Source organism: Cebus imitator, unplaced genomic scaffold (genome assembly GCF_001604975.1).
Source record: "Cebus imitator isolate Cc_AM_T3 unplaced genomic scaffold, Cebus_imitator-1.0 Scaffold275, whole genome shotgun sequence".
Classification (NCBI taxonomy): Eukaryota; Metazoa; Chordata; class Mammalia; order Primates; family Cebidae; genus Cebus; species Cebus imitator.
This window is the reverse complement of record NW_016107590.1, coordinates 746148-773164: the sequence shown is the minus strand read 5'-3', so window position 1 is coordinate 773164 and position 27017 is coordinate 746148. Positions and strand designations below refer to the sequence as shown.

At 38.5% G+C, this 27017-nt stretch overlaps 1 protein-coding gene across 1 annotated transcript in view; it reads left to right on the top strand.

Moving 5' to 3' along the window:
* Nucleotides 1-27017, top strand: part of CCDC192 (coiled-coil domain containing 192) — a 203401-nt gene that overhangs the window by 15824 nt on the left and 160560 nt on the right. The window contains exon 3 of the mRNA XM_017500991.2: nt 21907-22014. Coding sequence (XP_017356480.2) covers nt 21907-22014 — 108 coding nt within the window. The remainder of the gene's footprint in view (nt 1-21906; nt 22015-27017) is intronic.

Below are 27017 nucleotides of genomic sequence, written 5' to 3'. Positions count from 1 at the left end.
GATCTTGGCTCACTGCAACCTCCATCTCCTAGGTTTAAGCAATTATCCTGCCTCAGTCTCCCAGTAGCTGGGAGTTCAGGCATGCATCACCACACCCAGCTAGTCTTTGTATTTTTAGTAAAGACAAGGTTTCACCATGTTGGCCAGGATGGTCTCGATCTCCTGACCTCGTGATCCACCCACCTCAGCCTGCCAAAGTGCTGAGATTACAGGCATGAGCCACTGCGTCCAGCCGGATTGTTTCCAAGTCTTGGCTATTGTGAATAGTGCTGCAATAAACATGGGAGTGCAGGTATCTCTTCAATATACTGATTTTCTTTCTTTTTGATACATACCAAGCAGTGGGATTGCTGAATCATGTGGTAGCTCTATTTTTAGTTTTTTAAATAAACCTCCTGTATTAGTCCATTCTCACATTGCTATAGAGAACTACCTGAGACTGGGTAATTTATTAAGGAAAGAGGATCAATTGGCTCATGGTTCTGCAGGCTGTCCAGGAAGCATGGCTGGGAGACCTCAGGAAACGTACAATCACGGTGGAAGCTAAAGAGGAGGGAGCCACATCTTGCATGACCAGAGCAGGGGGAAGAGAGAGGGAGGGAGGTGCCACACTTTTAAACAACCAGATCTTCTGAGAACTTACTCACTATCATGAGAACAGCAAGGGGCATGTCCACTCTCTGATCCAATAATCTACCACAAGGCTCCTCCTCCAACATCGGGGATCACAATTCAACATGAGATTAGAACAGGGACACAAATTCAGATCATAGACTATATTATTCTCACTCTGTCCCCCACCCCCCACCAAATCTCATGTCCTTCTCATGTTGTAAAATACAATCAACCCTTCTCAACAGTCTCCCAAGTCTTAAATCATTTCAGCATTAACTCAAAAGTCTACAGTCCAAAGTATCATCTGAGACAAGGTAAGTCCCTTTTGCCTATAAGCATGTAAAATCAAAACCAATTCATTACTTCCAAGATATCATGGGGGTACCGGCATTGAGTAAATACTCCTATTTCAAAAGGGAAAAATCAGTCCAAACAAAGGAGCTACTGGCCCCATGCAAGTCCAAAACTCAGCAGGGAAGTCATTAAATTTTAAAGCTCTAAAACGATCTCCTTTGACTCCATGTTTCACATCTAGGCGATACTAATGAAATGGGTGGAATCCCAAGGCCCTGCACAGCTCTGCCCCTGTTGTTCTGCAGGGTACAGCCCCCATGGCTGCTTTCATGGGCTAGCATTGAGTGCCTGCAGCTTTTCCAGGTGCACGGTGCAAGCTGTTGGTGGATCTACCATGCTGGGGTCTGGAGGATGGTGGCCCTCTTCTCACAGCTCCACTAGTCAGTGCCCCAGTGGGGACTCTGTGTGTAGGCTCCAACCCCATATTTCTTCCCACACTGCCCTAGTAGGGGTTCTCCATGAGAGCTTTGCCCCTGCAGCAGCCTTCTGCCTGGATATCTAGGCCTTCCCATAAATTCTCTGAAATCTAGGCAGAGGCTCCCAAGCCTCAACTCTCACACTCTACACCCACAGACTTAACACCACATGGAAGCCCCCAAGGCTTATAACTTGTACCCTCTGAAACAACAGGTTGAGCTGTATCTTGAGACCTTTAAGATAGACCTTAAGATGGTTGGACCTGGAGTGGCTATGATGCATGGTACCATGTCCTGAGGCTGTACAGAGCAGCAGGGCCTTGGGCCTGGCCACAAAAACATTCTTCCTTCCTTGGCCTCCCGACCTATAATGAGATGGCTACCATGAAGTTCTCTGAAACATGTTCAAGGAGTTGTTTTCTTCATTAACTTGGAAATCAACATTTTGCTTCTTTTTATATATGCAAATTTCTACAGCTGGCTTGAATTCCTCCCCAGAAAATGGGTTTTTCTTTTCCACCACATGGCTGGGCTGCAAATTTTCCAAATTTTTACACTCTGCTTCCCTTTTAGATATAAGTTTCAGTTTCAGATCATTTATTTGCTCATACATATGACCATATGCTGTTAGAACCAGCCAGAGCATATCTTGAATGCTTTGCTGCTTAGAAATTTATTCTACTGGATACTGTAAATCATCTCTCTCATGTTCAATATTGTACATATCCCTAGAGCAGAGGCACAATGCCTCCAACCTCTTTACTAATACATAATAAAAGTGACCTTTCTCCAGTTCCCAATAAGTTCCTCATCTTCATCTGAAGCCACCTCAGCCTGGACTTCATTGCCTATATCACTATTAACATTTTGCTCAAGTCATTCAACAAGTCTCTAGGAGTTCCAAACTTTTCATCATCTTTCTGTCTTCTTCTGTCTTCTTCAGAAGAAGACAGACTCTTCTAGCCTCTGCCAATTCTGAGTCCCAAAACTGCTTCCACGTTTTCAGGTATCTTTATAGCAATGCCACACTCCCAGTATCAATATTCTGTATTAGTCCATTCTCTCATTGCTATAAAGAATTACCTGGTCTGAGTAATTTATAGATAAAAGAGGTTTGATTGGCTCATGATTCCACAAGCTGTACAGGAAGAATGGCTGTGGAGACTTCAGGAAACTTGCAATCATGGTACAAGGCGAAGGGAAAGGAGGCATGTCTCACATGGCTGAAGCAGGAGGAAAGAGAAAGAGCAGGGGGAGGTGCCATACACTTTTAAACAACCAGATCTCATGAGGACTCACTCACTATCATGAGAACAGCAAAGGGGAATTTACCCCAGTGATCCAGTCACCTCCCACCAGGCTCCTTTTCCAACACTGGTGATTACAATTCAACATGAGATTTGGATGGGGGATACAAATTTAAGCCATATCACCTCCATTCTGTTCTTCATAGTAGCTGTACTAATTTACATTTCCACCAATAGTGTATGAGGGTTCCCTTTTCTCCACATCCCATCCAGCATTTGTCATTGCCTGCCTTTTGGATAAAAGCCATTTTAACTGGGGTGAGATGATACCTTATGCAGTTTTGATTTGAGTTCCTCTGATGATCAGTGATGTCAGCACCTCTTCATATGCCTGTTTGCCATGTGTCTTCTTTTGAGGAATGTCTTTTCAGATCTTTTGCCCATTTTTAATTAGAGTATTAGTTGTCTTTTTTTACTATTGTTTGAGCTCCTTATGTATCCTGGCTATTAATCCCTTGTCAGAGAGGCAGTTTGCAAGTATTTTCTCCCATTTGCGGGTTGTCTCTTCACTTTGTTGACTATTTCTTTTGCTATACAAAAGGTTTTTAACTTGATGTGATTCCATTTGTCCGTTTTTGCTTTGGTTCACTGTGCTTATGGAGTACTACTCAAGAAATATTTTCCCAGAACTATGTCCTGGAGAGTTTCCCCAATATTTTCTTTTAGTAGTTTCATAGTTGAAGTCTTAGATTTAAGTATTTCATCCATTTTGATTTGATTTTTGTGTATGGTGAAACATAGGGGTTTAGTTTCACTCTTATTCATATGGATAGCCAGTTTCCCCAGCAACATTTATTGAAGAGACTGTCCTTTCTCCAATGTATTTTCTTGGCATCTTTGTCAAAAAATGAGTTCACTGTAGATGTATGAATTTATTTCTGGGTTCTCTATTTTGTTCCATTGGTCTGTTTTCATTTTTTTGCCAGTATCATGTTGTTTTGGTTACTATAGCTCTATGGTATAATTTGAAGTCAGGTAACATGACTTTTGTTTTGTTCTGTTTCTGTAAAGTTTTGTTCTTTTTGCTCAGGAAATCTTTGGCTGTGCTGGGTCTTTTTGTGGTTCCATACAATTCTTGGATATTTTTTAAAATTCTGTGAAGAATTTCATCGGTATTTTGGTAGAGATTGCATTGAATCTGTAAATTGCTTTGGGCAGCATGGACATTTTAACAATATTTATTCTTGCAGCCCATGAGCATGGAATGCTTTTTTCATTTTTTTCATATCCTCTTCAATTTCTTGCATTAATGTTTTATAGTTTTTTGTTGTAGAGATCTTTCATTTAGTTGGCTAAGTTTATTCCTGGCTATTTTATTTTATTTGTATCTCTTGTAAATGGGATTACTTTCTTGATTTCTTTTTCAGGTTGTTTTCTCTTGGCATATAAAAATGTTACTGATTTTTGTATGTTGATTTTGTATTCTACAACTTTACTAAATTTGTCAGTTCTAATAGCTTTTTAAATGATGTCTTCATATTTTTCTAAACATAAGATCATGTTATCTGCAAACAAGAATAATTTGACTTCTTCCTTTCCAATTCAGATGCTCTATCTCATTCTCATCTCATTGCTCTAGGTAGGAGTTCTAGTACTACGTTGAATAACAGTGGTGAAAGTGGAGAGACCATCAAAATTATTCACTCTAACTTTGAGAGCATACTTCAATTGCTGTGATCGGAAGAAAATTACTTTTCAAAACTGTTTAAAATTTCCTTAAGAGAGGATATCCTTCCAAGGGATTAGGACTGTTGCTCAATCTAGACTTTCCCTTTGAGAGGCTTTCTCTGGATGCTTGGGGAAGTTGGCAGAGAGTGCAAGTGGCAGCAGGGTAAATAGCACAAGGATGCAGGCTCTCAGGAAGGTCTGACCTCTGGCTGCCCTCAGTCTCACCAGGCAGATTGGGTAACATCAGCTTAATTTATTTTGATAGTTTTGTTAAACTGAAATTTGTTGCTGGGAATAATAGCCCCAGGTCTTCATGTCAATAGCTGAACTGTTTATGGTAGATCAGGTATCAGAGTCCATTGGTTATTTTGAAATATGTTTAAATATTTCAATTAATGTGGTATATTACCTGAACTTACGTTCAGAGAAATAGAAGTTTTTTCTAAGTTTCATTAGAGGTTGCTTCTTCAAGAAGTTGATTGTCTCCTTGAAGTTATGCATCAACATGCAAAGATGACAAGATAATATGGTTCTGAAAATTCTGTATCTCATAAGAAAAGTTATCACTTACCATTGTTTCAATCCATTTAAGAAGTATTTCCAAATACTCAAAATAAATTATTGAAAACTATTTATAATGTTTATTACAATATAATATACCTTGAATTTTAAGGTCTTGCCTCAAATGCCTAAGGAAAATGCTAGAAATTCTAGAAAAACCTGCTTTCTCTAGGGGCTATTTCTACCTGCAGTCTTCCTTAAATAAAAACATCTATATCTGTGGTGACTTCGTTACGAATTCTACTAATCTTTCTTCTGAATTATAACAGCATTGAATTTTTGCCTCCTAATGTGTTCTCACATTCTTTTTTGATAATTATGTTATTGAAAATCCAGAAAGAAGTCTTCCATAGTACTTTCTTTGTGATCACTCATCATGTAATGTTGAAATGCAAATGTACTAAATGGTTGGAACTGGTTTGTGGTTTAAAAAAAGTCTAGGCTGAGTGCAGTGGCCATGCCAATAATCCCAGCACTTTGGGAGGCCAAGGCAGGTGGATCATTAAGTCAAGAGATCAAGACCATCCTACCCAACATGGTGAAACCCTACTTTTACTGAAAATACAAAAATTAGTTGAGCATGGTGGTGCATCTCTAGTCCCAGCTACTCAGGAGGCTGATGCAGGAGAATCACTTGAACCCGGGAGACAGAGGTTGCAGTGAGCCAAGACGGCACCACTGCAGTCCAAGCCTGGCAACAGAGTAAGACTCTATAAAAAAAAAAAAAAAAAAAAACTCTATCTAAAAAAAAAAAAATGTCTAGTACCTGCAAGATAACTTTCAAATATTCAAGTACTTACCCCTATGTATACTAGGAAAATAGTCATCATCATTCACCATCTGAACTAAATAAAGCCATCTAAATTTTTTTATTTTCAAAGTCATTTTTCAAATAATTTACAGAAAGATAAAGGCATAATAGAAAAAGCGATTGGAAATTATAATAAAAGTTAAACATAGCAGAATTCTTTATATCAAATGCAAAAATCGGTACACATACATTATAAAAGATAAAAGAATATTCTCATATATTCAATTAGCAAAAGAGGAAAGTCCAAGTTCTTGTTGCAAAATATGGTGTGATACAGTCTGTCCCGTATGAGAGTACCCCATTTTCTTTATGGGCCATAGAGACAGGTTGTTGACTCATTGATTCGTGAGTTTGAGGAAATTTATTAAGGTTTGTGGGAAATCATGATCTAAAGATTCATAGCCTATTTCACTTACATGATTAGTTCCATCATCACCATTAGTGTGTAGGGTAGCACTGTCCAACAGAAATATATTTAAAATTATATATGTTATTACAAAGTTTTCTAGTAGCCACATTAAAAATTGTAAACATGTGAAATTAAATTTTAATAATACATTTTATTTAATGTCACATATTGAAAATATTATTTCAACATATAATTGATATAAAAATATTAATAAGATAACTGACATTCTCATTTATTGTACTAAAGCTTCAAAATCAGTGTGTATTTTATACTTAAAACACATCTCAAGTCAAACTAACCACATTTTAAGTACCTGAATGTCACATGTAGTTAGTGGCTACCTTGTGGGACAGTACTGGTCCAGAGACCTTGCTGTAATTCTTTATATTTGTCTTCTGATTTGTCTAAGAATTGTGAAATGTCTCACTCTATCAGTTTTCTTCTGTTTGGTCATTATAGATGGAAAAAGAAAAATCTGTATTTTCAACTGTGTTCAATAAAAGCTAAAAACACACTATACACATGATAACTCCTCTTCTATACCATCTTGAAAGATGATGCAATATTTTTGGCAACACAGTATAAAATTGAAAGATGATTATTAATTTCACTATTTGTCTTTCTAGTAGGTTCCATTATTTTTTGCTTTTCTATTTAGTCTTTTTTTAAAGTCATAATTGAAAATAATTGATGAATAAAAAAAATAATTTCTAGGATGACAAAATAGCAATATGTTTAAAATGTTATAAAAAGAAGTTCACTAAGATCCCACAATATATCCTAGCTCTATAGAAGTCTCAATGGATGTGTATGATAATTGCAAGATATAATAAATTTTATTTTATTTAAAAATAAATGTATGTTATCTTTGTAAGACTATTAAGAATTAATAAAATTCATGAAACATCAATTTTTACAAATAGGTCTGCTCAAAAAAAGAAACAAAACTATAATTGAGTCCAATGAACTCTGATGGTATATAGAGGATTAAATCGCATTAATTAAACAGCCTGTGAGGGAAAACTTCAGAGACACATTTACTTTTTAGTCTCCCTTTCTTCTCCATAAGCTTTCATCCCATAGGACTTTTCTCAAGTTTTCCCCTCAAAAATTCTTTGAAAAGCTTTCTCTATTAGCCCCAGTCCACACTCTGTTCATCTCAAAAGCCCTAAAGAACCTTTCTAAGAAGAAGGTCACCCAGGGGAGAGGCAGCAGCCATCACTGCAGCTCCAGTCTGCCATTTTCTCCTGTGGTTGCCAGGGAGACTGGGCGGTTTGAACCGAGGAGGAATTCCCCACAGCACAGCACAGTGGCTGTGGCAGATCATGGCCAGACTGTCCCTTTAGGCTGGGCCCGGACACATCCTTCCTTACTGGTCAGGGCCTCCCTGTGGGAATTTCAGCCATTCTGGCCAGAGGTTTACAGACAGAACTCTGATCTCCCTGGGATGAAACCCCCGGGTAAGGGGCTCGGCAGACTTAGTCTTTCCCCTTGCTGGCTCTGAGGAATCCAGGTAGCCTGGATGAGTGGGATTCCCCCCTGAACATTGCACCCCCTCCGCCAAGGGGCCACCAGAGTGCTTCGTTAAGCAGTTCCTTGATCACATGCCTCCTGACTGGGTGAGACCCCACAACAGTGGTTTCCAGACACCTTATACAGGAGCATTCCTGCTGGCACCAGGTTGGTGCCCCTCTGGGACAGAGCTCCCAGAGGAAGGAGTGGACAGCCATCTTTGCTGTTCTGCAGCCTTCCCTGGTTATACCTTCATGTGTAGGAGGGACCCAGGGAAATAGGTTCTGGAGTGGACCCTCAACAAACCACAGCAAGCCTATGGAAGAAAAACAAACAGAAAGCAACCACATCATCAACAAAAAGTCTTCACAAAAACCCCATCCAAAAGTCAGCAGCCTTAAAGATCAAAGCTATATTAACTCATTCTGAAAACTCAAAAAGCCAGAGTGCCTCTTCTCCTCCAAATGATCACAGCACCTCTCTAGCAAGGGAACAGAACTGGGCTGAGGCTAAGATGGATAAACTGAAAGAAGCATGTTTCAGAAGGTGGTTAATAATGAACTTTGCTGAGCTAAAGGAGCCTGTTCTAACCCAATGCAAAAAAAGCTAAGAACCACAATAAAACACTATAGGAGTTGTTAACCAGAATAACCAGTTTAGAGAAGAAAATAAATGACTTGATGGAGCTGAAAAACACATGAGAACTTCACAATGCAACCACAAGTATCTACAGCCAAACAGACCAGGCACAGAAAAGAATTTCAGAGCTTGAAGACTATCTTGCGGAAATAAGACAGCCAAACAATATTAGAGAAAAATGAATGAAAAAGAACAAACAAAACGTCTGAGGACTATGGGATTATCTAAAAGGACCAAGCCTACAACTGATTGGGGTACCTGAAAAAGATGGGTAGAACAAAACCAAGTTGGAGAACATATTTCAGGATATCAACCAGGAGAATGTCCCCAACTTAGCAAGACATGCCAACATTCAAAGTTAGGAAATCCAGAGAATCCCAGTAAGATACTCCATGAAAAGATCAACCACAAGACACATAATAATCAGATTCTCCAACATCAAAATGAAGAAAAAAATGTTAAGGACAGCCAGAGAGAAAGGCCATGTCACCTACAAAGGGAAGCCCATCAGACTAACAGAGGACCTCTCAGTGCAAACCCTATAAGCCAGAAGAAACAGGGGGGACAATATTTAACATTCTTAAAGAAAAGAATTTCCAAAGTAGAATTTTATATTCAGCCAAACTAAGCTTCATAAGCAAAGGAGAAATAAAATTGTTTTCAGACAAGCAAATGCTGAGGGATTTTGTCACCACCAACCCTGCCTTGCAAAAAAGCTCCTGAAGGAAGCATTAAATATGGAAAGGAAAACCCATTACCATCCACTACAAAATCACAATGAAATATAAAGACTAATGACACTATGAAGCAATTACATCAACAAGTCTGCAAAATAACCAGCTAGCATAATGGTGACAGGATCAAATTCACACATAACAATATTAACCTTAAATGTAAATAGGCTAAGTGACCAAATTAAAAGACACAGAATGAAAAGCTGGATAAGATACACATTAATACCCATTAGTGTGCTGTATTCAAGAGACCCATCTGATGTGCAAAATAAAAATAAAAGGTTAAAAATAAAAGGATGGAAGAAAACTTACCAAGCAAATGGAAAGTATAAAAAAGCACAAGTTGCAATCCTAGTTTCTCTCTCTCTCTCTCTCTCTCTGTGTGTGTGTGTGTGTGTGTGTGTGTAGACGGAGTCTAACTCTGTCACTCAGGCTGGGATGCAGTGGCATGATCTCAGCTCACTGCAATCTCTGGCTCCTGAGTTCAAACAATTCTCCTGCCTCAGGCTCCCAAGTAGCTGAGACTACAGGTGCATGCCACCATGCCTGGATAATTTTTGTATTTTTAGTAGAGACGGGATTTCACCATATTGGCCAAGCTGGTCTTAAACTCCTGACCTCAGGTGATCAGCCCACCTTGCCCTCCCAAAGTGCTGAGCTTGGCTGTAATCCTAGTTTCTGACAAAACAGATCTTAAACCAACAAAGGTCAAAAAAGACAAATGAGGGCATTACATAATGGTAAAGGGTTTACTTCAAAAAGAAGAGCTAGCTATCCTAAATATATATGCATCCAATGCAGGAGCACCTAGATTCATAAAGCAAGTTCATAGAGACCTTCAAAGAGACTTAGACTCAACACACAATAATAGCGGGAGATTTTAAGACCCGCTGTCAATATTAGACAGATCATAGAGACAGGACATTGACAAAGATATTCAGAACCCGAACTCAGCTCTGGATCCAGTGAACCTGATATATATATCTACAGATCTCTCTATGTCAAAACAACACAATACACATTCTTCTCTGTGCCACAAGTCTCTTACTCTAAAATCAATCACATAATTGGAAGTAAAACACTCCTCCGCAAATGCAAATGAACTGAAATCATAATAAACAGTCTCTCAGACCACAGCACAGTCAAATTAGAAGTCAAGATTAGGAAATTCATTCAAAATCACACAACTACACAAAAATTGAACTATCTGCTCCTGAATGACTCCTTGGTAAATCACGAAATTAAGGCAGAAATCAAGAAGTTCTTTGAAACAAATAAGAACAAAGAGACAATGTACCAGAATCTCTGGGATGCAGCTACAGCAGTGTTAAGAGGGAAATTTACAGCACTAAATGCCCACATCAAAAAAGATTAGAAAGATCTCAGATCGACACCCTAATATTACAACTGAAAGAACTAAAGAACAAAGAGCAAATAAACCCCAAAGCTAGCAAAATACAAGGAATAACCAAAATCAGAGTGGAAGTGAAGAAGATAGAGACACAAAAACCCCTTCCAAAAATCAATGAATCCAGGAGTTGGTTTTATGAAAAATTTAATAAAATAGACCACCAGCTAGACTAATAAAGAAGAAAAGAGAGAAGAATCAGATAGACAATAGAAAATAATAAAGGAGAGAGATATTACCACTGACCCCACAGAAATACAAACAACCATCAGAAAACACTATAAACACCTCTATGCAAATAAACTAGAAAATCTGGAAGAAATGGATAAATTCCTACAAACACATACCCTCCCAAGACTGAACCAAGAGGTTGATATCTGAATAGACCCATTCTGAAATTGAGGCAGTAATAAATGGCCTACCACCAAAAGAAGCCCAGGACCAGACAGATTTATAGCTGAATTCTACCAAGGGCACAAAGAGGAGCTGTTACCGTGTATTCTGAAACTCTTCCAAACAATTGAAAGGAGGGACTCCTCCCTATCTCATTTTATGAGGCCAACATCATCCTAATACCAAAACCTGGCAGAGATGCAACAACAAAAAAATTTCAGGCCAATATCCTTGATGAACATCAATGCAAAAATTCTCAATAAAATACTGGCAAACCAAATCCAGCAGCACATCAAAAAGCTTACCCACTACGATCAAATCAGCTTCACCCCCAGGATGCAAGCCTGGTTCAACATATGCAAATCAATAAATGTAGTTCATTACGTAAACAGAACTAAAGACAAAACTACATGATTACCTCAATAGATGCAGAAAAGGTCTCCAATAAATTTCAACATCCCTTCATGTTAAAAACTCTCAATAAACTAGGTATTAATGGAGTATACCTCAAACTAATAAGAGCCATTTATAACAAATCCACAGCCAATATCATACCAAATGGGCAAAAGCTACAAGCATTCCATTGAAAATCAGCACAAAACAAGGATGCCTTCTCTCACCACTCCTATTCAACATAGTATTGAAGTTCTGGCCAGGGCAATTAGGCAAGGAAAAGGAATAAAGTGTATTCAAGTAGGAAGAGAGGAAGACAAACTGTCTCTATTTGCAGATGACATAATCCTATACCTAGAAAATTCCATCATCTCAGCCCTAAGCCTTCTTAAGCTGATAACCAACTTTAGCAAAATCTCAGGATACAAAATCAATATGCAAAAATCAGAAGCATTTCTACATCAATGATAGAGAAGCAGAAAGCCAAATCATAGATGAACTCCTGTTCACAATTGCTACAAAGAGAATAAAATACCTAGGAAATAAGCTAACAAGGGAACTGAAGGACCTCTTCAAGGAGAACTACAAACCACTGGTCAAGGAAATCAGAGAGGAAACACACAAATGGGAAAACTTTCCATGCTCATGGACAGGAAGAATCAATTTCATAAAAATGGCCAAACTGCCCAGAGTAATTTATACATTCAATGCTATTCCTATTAAAACACCACTGACATTCTTCAAAGAATTAGAAAAAACTACTTTAGAATTCATATGGAACCATAAAAGAACCCATATAGCCAAGACAATCCTTAGCAAAAAGAGCAAAGCTGGAGGCATTGTGCTACCTGACTTCAAACTGTACTACAAGGCTATAGTAACAAAAACATCATGGTACTGGTAAAAAAACAGACACACAGACCGATGAAACAGAATAGAGAGTTCAGAAATAAGACTGAATATCTACAACCATCTGATCTTTGACAAACCTGACAAAAATAATCAATGGGGAAAAGATTCCCTGTTTAATAAATGGTGCTGAAAGAACTGGCTAGCCATAGGCAGAAAATTGAAACTGGGCACCTTTTTATAGCATATACAAAAATTAAGTCAAGACGGATTAAAGACAAATGTAAACCCCAAAACTATAACATCCCTAACAGAAAATCTAGGCAATACCACAGGATATAGGCTGTGGCGAAGATTTCATGACTAAAACGTCAAAAGCAATTGCAACAAAGTAAAAAATAATCAAATGGGATCTAATTAAACTAAAGAGCTTCTGCACACCAAAAGAAACTATTATTAGAGTGAACAGGCAACTTACAGAATGGGAGAAAATTTTTGCAATCTATCTGTCTGACAAATGTCTAATATCCACAATCTACAAGGAACTTAAATAAATTTACAAGAAAAAAACAACCTCATTAAAAAGTGAGCAAAGAACATGAACAGAGACTTCTCAAAAGAAGACATTTATGTAGCCAAAAAACGTGAAAAAAATCTTAACATCAGTGATCATTAAAGAACTTCAAATCAAAACCACAATGAGATACCGTTTCACACCAGTCAGAATGATAATCATTAAAAAGTCAAGAAACAATAGATGCTGGCAATGCTGTGGAGAAAAAGGAACACTTTTACACTGTTGGTGGGAATGTAAATTAGTTCATTCATTGTGGAAGACAGTATGGTAATTCCTCAAAGACCTAGAGCCAGAAATACCATTTGACCCAGCAATCCCATCACTGGGTATATACCCACAGGAATATAAATCATTCTATTATAAAGATATATGCATACATATTTTTTTTGCAGCACTATTCACAATAGCAAAGACATGGAATCGACCCAAATGTCCATCAGTGTTAGACTGGATGAAGAAAATGTGGTACATATACATCATGGAACACTATGCAGTCATAAAAGGAGTGAGATCATGTCCTTTGCAGAGACATGGATGGAGCTGGAAGCCATTATCCTCAGCAAACTAATGCAGGAACAGAAAAACCAAACAGTATGCACCTGCACATCCCACACATGTAACTGGAACTTAAAATAAAATAATATAATTTTTTAAAAAGAAGCTCAAAGAAAAGAAAAAACGGAGTAGATCAAGTAAAAATTCTTTTCAGCTGGCAGGGGAGGGTACAAGGCTGTGCCCTTCCCAATTGCATTTTTGAATTTTTGCTCTTAGTTTATGCATAACGACATGCCTTTTCTAACAAAGAGGCTAGCCAATATATTCACATAAAGTCAAGAGTTTCTGGTCCTTACAATCAACTCCCAGACTTTCTCCTAGGTGGTGAACTCCCAGAAGCTACCCCATAAAAACATAAAACCTACGGCTTAAAGAGAGAATTTTCTTTTTACTTGCTACTGTGAACAAAATGTTATACTAAGTATTTTCCTGCATTACCTCATTTAATCATCGCAGCAGTCCCTGGAGTTATCATCTTCTCCATTTTTATAGATGAACAAATGGGGGCTCAGAATAATTAAATTACTGTTTTAAAGTCACACAAACAATAAGTATAATTAGGTCAAGGACCTTGCATCGTTAGATTCATATTTGAAATCAACAGAACCTATGCTAGTTAGGATTCAGCAGGGAAAGAATTACTGGAAAATATTAGCTATTTCAGAGGTCCTTTAGGAGAGTCGGAGAATCAACCTTGGAGGCTACACCCAATTACCTTGCAGATCCTGAGAACAAATCTGTTAACTGCTGCCACCAGATGTATAACCTGTTACTTTCCCTGACTCTGAGACATGACTTCTAAGTCTTCTGTCACTGTAGCCTCTGAAAACAGAATGACCCCATCCACCAAGTCAGATTCCATGCTGCTTGGCACCTTTTTTATTTCATTCTCATCCACATTGAAGTTTCATGCTTGTGTGTCTGACTTGGTGGAGTCTAAGTCCATGCCTACACCTTGGCTGTGAAGAATGCTTGGGAAGGAGCTCCTGGCTTTTAACTTGGGAAGATAGGATTTATGGGATAAGAACCTCTCCAGAGAAAGACACTGGGCAGTCAAAACAGCTTGCCAAATGTTCAGTGCAGAAGTCAAGTTGCAGAGGCATGAAGGTCTTCTCATTTCACAGATGAGAAAACTGAGTCCCATTGAGTAACTACTGTTGGCTGTGCTATGCTTTCTTCTCCAATATTTTTGCCATGCCGCTTAGAAGCATTTTGACTGCAAGACCTTAAAAGAAGTGGAAATTCACAGCAAAAGTAAGCCTTTCCATCTGCCTTCCGTGCCTTGTCATATTGGAATGTACTATGAGAATTTTTGCTAAACTTTTATCTGATATGAAAGGATGCATAACACATTTCTCCTTCAGATCTTGGTAAAGAAGGGAGTCTGTGCAAATGACAGGTTGTTAGGAAAAAAAAAAAGAGTTTCTCATGAAAAAGCTTTCTCATGAGACTTCAAGTTCAACTAAGGATTTCCTTGCTAGGTTTTAGAAATGGCATTGTTGGAATATTGAAGTTCTTATCATTGTAATTAATTAAAAAAATTTTTTTAATTTACCTATTTAGAATCTAAAACTCTTCAATAGAAAAAAAATACCTCCAGTCTGAGCACTGTCACAAATCATAAAACATTTGCTGTTAATTTTACACAGTATAGCAAAATTTATACAACAAAACTAACTTTGAAAAGCCACAATCGACCTGGGCAATAAAATTTCATCAATTCTATCACTTCACTGATAAGCTGACTTCAAAGTCCTACAGACATGTGCATTTCCTAAAACACTAAAATTCAGCTGGCGAATGAAAACATCATTGGTCAACATGCCAAAGTACTCAAAATCTAAACTCATGCATAACTGAGAAAATAGGTAATCCTGTCATACAACAAAGGACCATTTTTACAAATGGCAAACATATTTGCAGTATTTTATATCCCACTTACCTGAAAATTTTATTTAAAAACAAACAGTATTTTTTTTATTTTGTTGTTGTCATTGTTGTTGAGACAGATTTTTGCTCTGTTGTCCAAGCTAGAGTGCAGTGGCATAATCTCAGCTCTCTGTAGCCTCCACCTCCCAGGCTCAAGCAATCCTTCAGCCTCAGCCTCTCAAGTAGCTAGGACTGCAGGCATACACCATCACCACCTGCTAATTATTTTTCTTTTTTGCAGAGGCAGGGGTATCACCATGTTGCCCAGGCTGATCTTGAACTCCTGAGCTCAAGAGATCTGCCCATCTTAGCCTCCCAGAATTCTGGGCTTGCAGGCATGAGCCAGCACCCCCAGCCCGTAATTTGTTTTTGAATAAAAATTAAAGGTGGCTAGCATGTGATATTTCTTCAAAACAAGTATTGCTGAGTATGAACTACATGAATGACATTGAGAAGGGTGCTCAAACACCCTGAAAGCATATACAAAATTATGTGCGTGTGTGCTTACTATATGTGTGTCTAAGCTGTGCACACTTTTTTTTCAATAAAAAAATTCACAGATGTTATCAGGTACTCAAAGGAGTCTGTGTTGCTCATAAATCAGAATGGTATAGGGTTATTTTAGGTCACAAAACAGATTTTGTAACATATGTAATACAATTGTGAACTTGAATTCAGGACTTCTCTAATCCAGATCCTATTTTGCTATTAACTTTGATTTAAACCATGGAAGTTATCCATCGCTTGCAAGCAACATTTTCTCCTCTGATGCTGTTTATACAAGAGCCTATAAAGCAATGTTACTAGAGCTGGACCTGGAATATTTGAAAACAGACTAGAACTGCCCTCTTACCACCCTCTAACATCTATCAGAATCCTCATCAAAGAGGAAAGAACAAAACCCCAAAGCACAAACCAGTGTATTATGAGTAAGCATAAAAATGTTAAATTAACCACCAAACTTGTGACATTCTTTTCATTTTAACATAAACCCAAATCCCAAGATTTCTGTATTGAAGAGAAATTCTAGGCTGAGAATCCTGGTGAGTGTATTAATCACGTCTGCCTTGCTACTTCTTATTTCCCCATTGCCTAGTATAGTGCCTGGCAAATAGTGAGCCTTCAATAAATGTTTTTTGAACTTTATGAATAGAATTGCTTCGAACTGAATTGAAATAGTAGTTGGCATGTTAAGAGTGTTGGGTAAGCCATTATTTAAATTTATTTATGAAGCTATCAAATGTCACATGGTCATTTCTCTTTAACTTCCATGCCAACAACCTTTTTATAAATTAAACTCTGAGTCAACAATTTCTTTCCAATACCTTTTTCTTTCATTTTATCAGTGATGCTATAAAAATGGAAAAGTAGTTAAATATTTCACAGGGTGAAAGGTTGACCTTTAGGAAGGTGTTTATTTCTATTTTAAAAAAAAGTATCCTGGAACCCTGCTGAGGCAGATAAGTTGATATAGAATACAAGCCCATCTTGGACTAGATCCAGGGGAATTCAGGGACTCTAGTTTTGGAAAGGCCACCTGACAAAACATTCAATTCGCAATTTAACAGAAATCTTTTAGATAGGAGGTCTCTACACTTAGATTTCATAAACCAGTAAGAATTTTTACACCCAAAATAATTAGGATCGGTTCTAATAGGACTGCCAACTTTTCAATTTTTTTCAAGATGCTAAAACACAATAATTTCTATATACCACCATCATTTGTTAAAGAAATACCCTCTTAACACCAAAGAAAGTAGAATGATTACAATCTCAGAGTGAAGGGCAGTCTTTAAAGTAGAATCAATTTGACTTCATGAGCAATTCACATGTTCTCTTTAAAAGTGTGCCTTGTCCGTTTGTTGCTGGTTGGCATAAGTGTTATCACAAACCACCCTGATCTATGAGGTGGCATTTGGGAACCACTAATATAATTAAACCCATCTGGGCTGAGGTTTCTTTGTTTCCTCCTCCCTATCCACTCTCCACCCTTCCCAACTGTCATCTTTTCAGGGAACACTGATCTCTCTGGACATTTATGAGGGTTCTCTTGCCCTCTGGCTTATTGAGCTCAGCTCAAGAAAGACACAGACAGGAGAAAGGGATGAGAGGAGACAAAGTCAGGCTTCTTACTCCACTGGTTTATTTCCCCTCCCCGCTGCCCCCCAACCACCATGACTGCCTAGACATCATTGGTCGTGGCTGTGTTCCTCTCCGCAAGCTTTCTTTCTAGACCCAGCAGTTTTGCTCTTCCCCTACCTCTTCAGGTCAAGATAAGACAAAGGGCACCTGTACTTCCAGGGAATACCTCACCAACCTTTGTTGATTCCTTTAATCTTACTCACACCTTCTAAATTGTCCCTCGTTTAACTCTCCTCAGTTTCTGCATTGGAGTGGCCATCTATTTCCTCCTGGCCTTGATCAATACATTCTTCATTTAAAGATGAGAATGTTGAGGTGCAGACAAATGAAGTAGCTGGCCCAAAGTCACACAGTCAATTAAAATCAAGTAAGACATAGACCATGGCCTTCCAGATTACAAGCAGAGTGCTCCTTAGGAGGTGTTCATCTGGGCCACCATCCTCCCAGGGCTACCTTCCGCTCAGCTTATTGATAGGCATTTCAACAACTAGTTGTAGTTGGTTCACATTTCAAATTTAAATGTCTTCTTAGGTGACTATTAAGGCAAACCCAAGCACAGAGGAATGCCATTTTCACTGGAATGGATTAGAACCAGGAAAATTAAGTTTTTAAATATTTGCCTAAGTAGAAATGGGCAATTTAGTGTAAGAAACTATTGCAAATGCTAAACACAAAAGAACATGAGAATGATGAAATAACCACTGTGACCTGAATTCTGATCATGAAAGGGGAGCGGGGAGAGATGAAATAAATGTGCCCAGGGTGAGGGGCCGAGACATGGGTGGTGGGTGGGGGGGAAGATGATCAGCTGGGGAAAGACTTGAGTCTGCATGAGAAAATGAGTAGGTTGCAGAAGGGTAAGGAAGAATAGGGTGATAGATGCCTGTCAAGCAAAGGAGAGAGGAACGGACAGCAGTGATGAATATATATCAAACAGGATATTTGCAAATGTGTCGATCTGGCAGGAAGTTACTGTACCGCTGAGCAGGAGCTGCTGCTGGAACTCTGACATATTAGAAGCCTCAGATTTTAGAGACATTGAATTCTCTAAAACTGACCTGTATCAAAATGTTCTTCCACAAAGGTGAAATTTGCCATAACCACACTTTTAGTTAGAAATCTTGCTCTTAAATAAATGCACATGCAGGTATTTAATACATTAACTGTTCTTAATTACAAACTTGACTGAATTTCCCACTGCTGTTACGAAAGTGTCCCCATAAGTATTTTCTTTTACTAGGGTTTTAAAACAAGCTAGAGTCTTAATATCAAATTATTATCTTTAAAGGAATTGGGATAATGGAATTATTAACATTTATTGAGCACTTCATCCATCAAATCATTCAATTCTTACAACAACCCTACCATCACTTAATCTCGTGACCACATTCTTGCCCTCATCTGCACAGTCCGGCCCCTGACCATGGCAAGGAGAACTTCTCTGTGGCTCTGAGCCCTGTCAATGTCCCAGGTCAGATGCACGAAAAGTATAGCTCAAAGAAGTCACTGTTATAGCCTCTCAGCATGAAGGACTGCTCATTCTGGTGTAACCACCTTCCTTGACTTCCAAGCCTTTAATCAATCAACAATTATTTATCAGGCTCCTACTTACTGTTCGGCAAAGTCCTTTCTGGCTTCTGCAGACAGGAACCTTTCTAGATACGGCACATGAAGTTGGATCAGTCGGAAACCTTGAGCCAGTCCTTAAGGGTCAAAGAGTTTGTATAGCTGTCATTTTAGGACAGAGAAATAAAGACTTAATAACAAGGTAGGGGGTAATGAGAAGGTCCTGGAATAGATTAAGAAATCAAGAAATATACAATTAAAAAATAATATGTAAATCTTCCTTTAAATTCCCAAATGAGAAACCTTTGCAACCGAAACGAAGTCTGCTCTAACAATGTCATGTAAGATTTGTTCAATTAGTAGACTATCAACCTCAACATCCATGCATAATAATAGCCAGGTATCTTTACTGTAATCAAAGAGTTTATTGAATTTTTAGTGTTAACTAGTATCATTTTAGATTGCTCATCTTGGCTACATTAGGTATATGTGTTTAGATAATAACCTTATATTTAGGTAGACAATTTTAAGACAAAAAGTAGAAAATAACAGTGGGAATTATTATTAAATGGTTGGAATTTACCACTTGGAAATCCATACACAGGTTCAATTCCCAAACACCTATATATGGCCTGTATTTTCATCATTTTGACATCATGTAACAGACTGTTGATTAATATAATTCACTTGCAACTACTTTAACCACTTAGAATATTCATTTTCATTATTACCACAAATTGTATGTGTCCGCACATACCAGGAAGTAAAATAAAATTAATAATGGAAGTCCTGTCTTTCTGCCCTTCTGCCATTGCACCGGACAACCACTGAGTACCTCTAACTTTTTTAGTCTTTGAAACAACATACCCACTTCCAAAACCACCATCTTTATGTATTTACTTATTTCTGAAATTGTTTTTGACTTCATTTCCCTTTGCCTTTGTTCTGTTAATGGGGTTACCTCCTACTTAAAAAGTGCCTGCTTTTGTATAGGCTCTTTCACTTAAGGGAGTGGGGGATGGTGAAAGGCAGGTCGGAGAGCAGCCAGTACTCACTGCAGCTGGAGTGAGGGTGCAGAAGACCGATTTCATCTCCACGGTTTGCTCAGGTCTTCCCTGTCCTAAAACACCTGACAGTTTCCTAAATTTGTACAGAAAGTCCTGTGTTATTTCATAACAGTCCTCTGTTAGACCTGCTTCATTTGGCTTTGACTTATAATGCTTTTGTCTTATGGAAATGTTTGTCCTCCTTGGCTGGGGAAATGTTGGGTGTTTGGAAAGGAAGTCCTGGAGAAATGGATTAGGTGATCTTGCTGAGTCCTCTCACACAAATTTTAAAACTTCCCCTTGGGATCAAACATTCAACAAGAAAATTTTCCCTGGAAATAGCAGTCTAGATCAGGGATTCCCCATCTTTTAAAAATAGTTTGGCCTGTGGCAATTCCCCATTTCTGCATATAATGTCTTACAGCATGTATTCATCTCTAAGTGTAAATATACAAGAATTTTGTTTAGAGGCTTTTTTTTGGAGAATTTTTGAACCCACTTTTTAAATTACTGGAACCATCAGGAATCTGAGGACAATTGGTTCACTTCCTAGTAACACCATTCCAGCCTGAGATATTCCTTCCCTAAAGGCAAACTTTTGAGGGTGAGTATGCACCCGTAGTGGCAGAACTTGACCGTGGAACCAGGCTGTTTGTGACATAGCAATATTTTTTTTGCCCCTCATCCCATAGAATTTTGTTTATATCAGAGGCCAGTGGCAAAGCCTCGAGGTTCGGCATATAGTACAAACAATTATAGAAGCTGAATGAATGCTGTATTTTTACACCTGGCTCCATTTGCCACCAGATGGCTCTATTGTATCATCAGGAAATGCACACATGTAAAATCAGTGGTCTCATAAACCAGAGGGAAAAAATGAAGCAGAAGTTAGACCTGTAAGGCATGTAGGAACGAAGTTCATTCTTTATGGGGCTAATTGGAAGCAGCAGCAGGAGCAGGGGTATTCATAAGAAAACAGCACACATCCAGAGAAGCTATAGGAAGGTCATCATCCTAGCATATATGAGGCTTTCCAACTTTTCATATTGCTTTGTAATTATTAATTATCACAATAAACAACAGCAAAAGAGTAGCTAGGAAGTGTCTAGTCTCAGTAGGGCCTGTACCTGATATTTTCATACCAATTTTGCATACTCTTCAGCTTGTATCTGAGAAAAAGTAACTTTAGAAACATTTTGAGGCCAGGCGCAGTAGCTCATGCCTGTAATCCCAGCACTTTTGGGACGCTGAGGTGGACAGATCACGAGGTCAGGAGTTCAAGATCAGCTTGGCCAATGTGGTGAAACCACGTCTCTACTAAAAATACAAAAATTAGCCAGGTGTGGTGGCAAACGCCTGTAATCTCCAGAGGCTGAGACAGGAGAATCACTTGAACCCAGGAGGTGAAGGTTACAATGAGCCAAGATCACACCCTTGCACTCTGGCCTGGAAGACAAGAGTGAAACTCTACTAGGAAAAAAAAAGAAAAGGAAAAATTTTGAGAGTCAGAGTCTACACATCTGCTGATCTGAGTGATATAGCCGGGCTCTGGGGAAGAATGATTTGATTCTAAAACATGTGGTATCTTTGTTTTAATGGGATGTGCTAAGCAGGTGAAGATCAGAGGAAACAAAGTTTCTCTGAATTCAGTTGACTCTGTTCCCACTGCTAGGCGACTGTTAAAAACGTAGACATTCTAGGTGATGTCTTCCATTAGGAATGTGAAATTTTAATCCTAACCTTTTGAAGTAAGAATAAAAGTTTCAAAGTAATCCAATTCCAACAACAGTTATTTAATCTAACTTTCTAAAGCTGTTCATTGTCATCATTTGCTTTTTATACGTTTTACACTCTATATGTTAGATAAAACCATTGTTAAAACATTTTGCTGTTTTATTTTCGTGTTAAGAAAAGGGGAGGATTTCTGTGAGTTTATCAAGCACATCTTTAGTTTATGAGATTGTTTGAGATGTGCTCAAACTATCCATGTCAAAAAGTAATATTTGATTTTTTTTTTTAAAGAAAGTGTCCCTGGACACTGGACAGATGGCATTTACCTTGGCCCAACTTAAGTCCTTGGAGATTTGCCTGAAAGCAGCAGAAGAAAAGGCTAAAGCTTTATCTGAACAGGTAATATCTGTCATGGGAACTGGAAACAAATGTTCCTCAGTACTCAGCATGGCAAGTCTAAATGCAAACACATGTTTTAACCTCTGCCTCTACTAATACACACACACACACACACACACACACACACACACACACAGAGACACACACACACACATGCATACACAGTGCAGTTATGCGCACATACACACATACACACACAGCATTCCATTCATTTTAGACATAACAGTGCTTACTTTAGTCTGTATGGCAAGCTTTTAAACTTTTTTCATCTTTATATTTTATTTGACTTTCATTCACCATAGGCCATGAGTTAGGCAAACCTTCTTTAACTAAGTGGTTTCCCAGAATAAACAAAGCATATTTGCATTATCAGTAGTTAAGCTCAAAGGTAAAGCCCATAGGAGTCACGCAGATGTAATTTTCTTTTATTTTAGGAAATTTTACTTGGAAGAGAGTTTTTCAAATATTGACATCCCTCTTTGGTTTTTGAAACTCACAGAAGCAAAGTAGCAGATGATAAGTGGAGCCTGGCCTGCACCAGCTGGCCTGGACACCTTATATAGGTGCTTTGCATGTACAACAGGTCCGTGATTTCAGAGGCAGTGGCTGTGGGTTATCAGTAAAGCGCAGGCCAGGGCTGGAACATTTCCCAATAAGATTATACTTTGCAAGTAGTGCAACTACTATTGCCTTTTCCCCTAATCAGAGAGGCTTGGCCCCATTGGGCAAAGTCACTTGGAGTCCGGGTCCCCCAGTGCTCTCTCTTCGTGAACAGTCAGTGGAGGAAAAAAGATAGAGGAGGCCCTGCAATGTTAGAAATGTTTATAAATTTCTCCTGGATTGATACGTTTAGATAAAAATATATTTTAGATGCTTTAAAAAAAAGAATTTTAAGGTACTTTCAATAATAAATGTAGACTCTTTGTACAGTAAGAGCTAATTGCATTAGAATTTTATAAGAATTTTGGCAGAAACTAAGGAGGAAAGGTGCTTGTGTTATGAGAAAAAGAAGTATGATTCATGTGTAATGTAGTGACACACACAAATGTCCTTCATTTCTTTTTCAGCTTACTGAAAAAAAAAATGCATCCCTTACTTTGGTATCTACTTGTTGTTTACTGACTAAATGCGATTGATGCAAGGGGTCACAGGGTACTTGTGTCAGTTAATAAAAATGTGTTGCCCTTTTGGAAAAGTTTCCATCTCAGCCTCAAGCCATAGCTCTAGCCTGCCAACTGCTTCTTTTTTTTTCTAAAACAAACAAAAACAAGCCTTGAACTGTGGCAAAATTAAAAATTACCAAGAACATAATGATGAACATGAGATAACATTTCAATGAAAAAAAAAAAAAACTAAGAATTTCAGAGTCTCCAAATCAGGAAGGATTTTTCAATGGATAACTAGAGGAGGGCACCCCTGCTGGGATTAGGTTATAGTAAGAAGATACGTAGGGGTTTTTTTGGTGATCAAATGGCTTTTAATAATATCTCGTTTGAATCAGTAAGATTCAAATCACTCATAAGAGTACCCAATCCTTTTGTTCTTTAGGAAATATTTTTATCCATTGCAAATGTAACCATCCAGTGGGTTCATCTTGCCTACTGCCTAGACAGAACTGATTTATCAAGACAGGGGAATAGCAATGGGGAAAGAATAAATCATGCAGAGCCAGCTGTGCAGGAAGAAACCATAGGAGTTTTATTACTACTCAAATCAGTCACCCCAAGCATGAGCATACAGGGATCAGAGTTTTTAAAGATAATTTGGCAGGAAGGGGTCTGGGAAGTGGGGAGTGCTGGTTGGTCAGGTTGGAGATGGAATCATAGGGGGTTGGAGTTGGGTTTTCTTCATGTTTTCTGTGCCTGGTTGCAATGACAGAACTGGTTGGGCCAGATTACGGTCTGGGTGGTGTCAGCTGATCCATCCATTGCAGGGTCTGCAAAATATGTCAAGCACTGATCTTAGGTTTTACAATAGTGAATCCAGGAACAATCTGGGGAGGTTCAAACTCTTGGAGCCAGAGGCTACCTGACCCCTAAATTGTAATTTCTAATCTTGTAGCTAATTTGGTAGTTCTGCAAAGGCAGACTGGACCCCGGGCAAGAAGGGAGTATTTTCGGGAAAGGGCTATTATCAATTTTGTTTCAGAGTCAAACTGTAAACTGAATTCCTTCCCAAAGTTGGTTCGGCCTATGCCCAAGAATGAACAAGGACAGCTTTAGGGTTAGAAGCAAGATAGAGTCAGTTAGGTCTTATCTCTTTCATTGTCATAATTTTGCAAAGGCAGTTTCACAAATAGCCCCTAATATTTAAGATTCTTAGTTTAATGATCTCTTTGTATAACACCAAACAATTAGATGTATTTATTTTTTCAATATTTATCAGATTAAATATATAAAATGGAAACTGGATTTCACTTAACTTCTTTGTACTTACCATCAGTAAGGTGCTGGTTAGGTGTTTTGGGGAGAAAGACATATAAACCAGAGCCTCTCTACCCCAGTAGCTCACGGACAATAGAATAATTGGAAGACATGGAGAATGAAAATAGGTGTTTATATGACTCCAAGATAAACTGCACAATAGCATTAAGTTGCAGGATCTGTGTTTATTAATTGTACTAAAGTATAGTTCTTGAAGCTGCCAAATTTGCATAACCAAGTAAGTTGAATTGGAAGTTGGCCATGGTATGAGGAAAGGGAAAGTATAATGTGTAAAAGCACATTGCAGGCATTTTCAACATTATATTTTTAATTAACTTGAGCATTTGATGAGATTTGGCTGTCTTCACTGTTACTGTTGAGAGGAGTCAATCAACACTGTTGTCAAAGAATTTAATCCTGAGATTTTTGCTTTCTCCGGTGTTTGAGTCTGGTCTTTTCCTTGAAAAGATAAAAACTTTAAGAACATTCCTCTGTCCCCTTTAAAATTTAAGTTGACATTAAAAACAAATGGATGAGAGGATAGGGAAAGGGGAGAAACTGGTATTTCCTAAGAATGTGCTTGAGAATATTTCAGAATGGAACACCTGTGTCAAACAATCAAACATTTGTCCACTGGGTGCCACTGTCTTCCTTACCAGGCCATGCCACTAAGGGATTGCAGAAAGATTGTCTTTAGTGTTAAAAACAATGATTACAGACACACACACACACTCTCTTTCTCTGTCTCTCAATGTGTGTCAGTGTGTGTGTGTGTGTGTGTGTGTGTGTGTGTTTGAAGGAATATTTTTGCCTGCTATAGACGTTAAGGCTTCTTCTGAATGTCATTAATTTAGGATTTGTCACAGGATGTTGGGAATGCTAGCTTGCCTTTACTAGTAACCCAAATTATGGTCTGGCCTGGTGGAGTAGAATGAGATGGAAAGAGTGGAAGAAACTACAAGAACAAAGATTTGTGTTGGAGCAAAGCATTGGAAGCTTACACTATTATCAAACAATGGGTCCTGCCTTTGAGAAAACGGTTAATCTTACTGTTATTCAAGTCTTTATCTCTTAGCCTTGCCTCTGAGAACACAGAATTAATTCAGATTGGAAAGTACAGGCGCCCAGCGTTGTTACCTATATTAATCATCTCTTGGTCCTGGGCTCAGTTTATGCAAACTGAACATTTCTAGGGTCTCCCTTCAGCAAGGTCCACTGTTACAAAGAAAAAAAATTAGAAATAGCCAAGAAATAAGAAAGTGTGGCCACTTCCTTGATGAGGTCACACAGTCAACAGAATTCTTTGTTGGGCTTCACTTTCGCTTACAGTAATTCTTTATTTCTCCACACTCAAGTCACTAATGTCAAAGTAAAAAAAAAAATGAGTTCAGGATAATTTGCTATTAAGATTTATAATCTGAGTTAGTCAAGGCTTTGAGAAATAACTGCAGCAATTCAGCCAACCTAGACTGAGAAAGTGTCATTAGACTCCAACTTCTAACCTGGATTATAATGATAAACTACTCAACACATTACCATCTTTTGCTTAAGAAAAGACTTTATTATGTTTCCTATAGGTTAAGATCAGGTGAGAGGAAAGCTAAATGCCTGGAAGTTGGGTAATAGATTAAAAAAAAAAAAGGATGAATAAGAAAGAGAGAAAAGCTGTTCGGAATGTGAAAGAAAGATGAAAAGTAAACGGGTTTCTAGAGAAGCCCATAAGAAAGAAATGTTTTCACGTGTGCTGGCTTCTATCACCAGTGAATATAGGAGAACAAAGAAAGGGACTCTGGTGAACTGCTGTTTATGACGACATACAAGCAAATATACCATACGGCTTTTGTGCTGAGACAAAAGAAAGTGGCAAGAAAACCCATACCTTTGCAATGAAGCCTGGATCCAGACGCATGTCAACGCAGAGTTTATGAGACAACATTTTCTTTGGCAGCAGTGTTAGCCCTGGGTCTCTCTCATTATCAATGGCTTCTGGTTCCCAGCTCCAGGCGTCAGATTAGGGAGAGCCCAGGCTTTTTTCCTGCTCCACTATTTGCTAGCTTTATGGCCTTGGGCAATTCACGTTGTCTCCCCAGCTACCATTGTCTTATCTAGGAGGGTGTAAGCTAGTTTCATAGGGCGGTTGTGAGGATTACACGGGATAGGCATCTGCATGTTCGTAGGTATTATGGCTGAATGTTTCTGTTCCCCACCCCACCCCCCCCAATCCTCAATATGATAGTACGTGGTGGTGGGATCTTCGGTAGATGATAAGTTTCTGAGGGCACTGCCTCAGGAATGGGACTAGTGTCCTTATAAAAGAGGCTCAAGGGAGCTCCCTCACCCCTTCCACCATGTGAGGATGGAGCAAGAAGCGTCCATCTGTGAACAAGGAAGCAGACCCTCACAAGACACCATATCTGTTGATGCCATGATCTTGCACTTCTCAGCCTCTAGAATTGTAAGAAAGAAATTCCTAGCCGGGCGCGGTGGCTCAAGCCTGTAATCCCAGCACTTTGGGAGGCCGAGGCGGGTGGATCACGAGGTCAAGAGATCGAGACCATCCTGGTCAACATGGTGAAACCC